Source organism: Bison bison, unplaced genomic scaffold, assembly GCF_000754665.1.
Source record: "Bison bison bison isolate TAMUID 2011002044 unplaced genomic scaffold, Bison_UMD1.0 scf7180017864371, whole genome shotgun sequence".
NCBI lineage: Eukaryota > Metazoa > Chordata > Mammalia > Artiodactyla > Bovidae > Bison > Bison bison.
Window position 1 is genome coordinate 6,238,182 of NW_011494943.1, and position 659 is coordinate 6,238,840.

Consider the following 659-nt stretch of genomic DNA (forward strand, 5'->3'; position numbering starts at 1 on the left):
GGGCAGCCAGGGCAGCCTGCACCCAGCCCAGACCATCTCCAATGCCCCCGTCTCGGAGTACATGTACGGCGGGGCTCCCGGGGCCTCCCCCCAACATGCCGGGCTGGGGCTGTGGCGCTTTTCCTGGCCTTGGGGGAGCTGGATCTGCAGGCGGGGGCATGTTTGGGTCCAGGGGGCCAGGGAGGGGGAGGAAGGCATCTGAAGCCAGCTGAGCCCCTGGCCGCAGCTGGGACGCCTGAGTGGGGCCCCCCCCCCCACCACCCCGAGAGCATCTGCTCAAGGAAGAGCCGCTGCAGGTGTCAGTGTTTTGCCTCAAGCCTGCAGGGCAGCTCGAAGGCCTGAGAAGCCGCGTCTCCCCTGGCCCCATCACCCGCTCCCTGCTGCTTCTCCCTCCCCTCTGTCTGTGGTCCAATTCTATCTCCCTTACGCAAACCCAAACCCCCGGGACCCTCCTGCAGAAGTCCAGGCACACACCTGTGTCCCCGCCCTGAGCGCTCCTCGCCCCTCTCGGCCCCACAGGAACCAAGCCGCGCTGTTCGGCGGGAACCCACGCTACGAGAACGTGCCACTCATTGGAAGAGGCTCCCCTCCACCCACGGTAAGCTGGGCTCCCCTCCACCCACGGTAAGCTGGGCTCCCCAGCAAACGCACAAACCCTG

The 659-nt window shown here is 67.2% G+C and overlaps 1 protein-coding gene across 1 annotated transcript in view; it reads left to right on the forward strand.

Annotated features, from left to right (window-relative positions):
- TTYH2 (tweety family member 2) overlaps nt 1-659 on the forward strand; it is a 36,638-nt gene that overhangs the window by 31,940 nt on the left and 4,039 nt on the right. Inside the window, exons 13-14 of the mRNA XM_010856098.1 lie at nt 1-63; nt 520-598. Coding sequence (XP_010854400.1) covers nt 1-63; nt 520-598 — 142 coding nt within the window. The remainder of the gene's footprint in view (nt 64-519; nt 599-659) is intronic.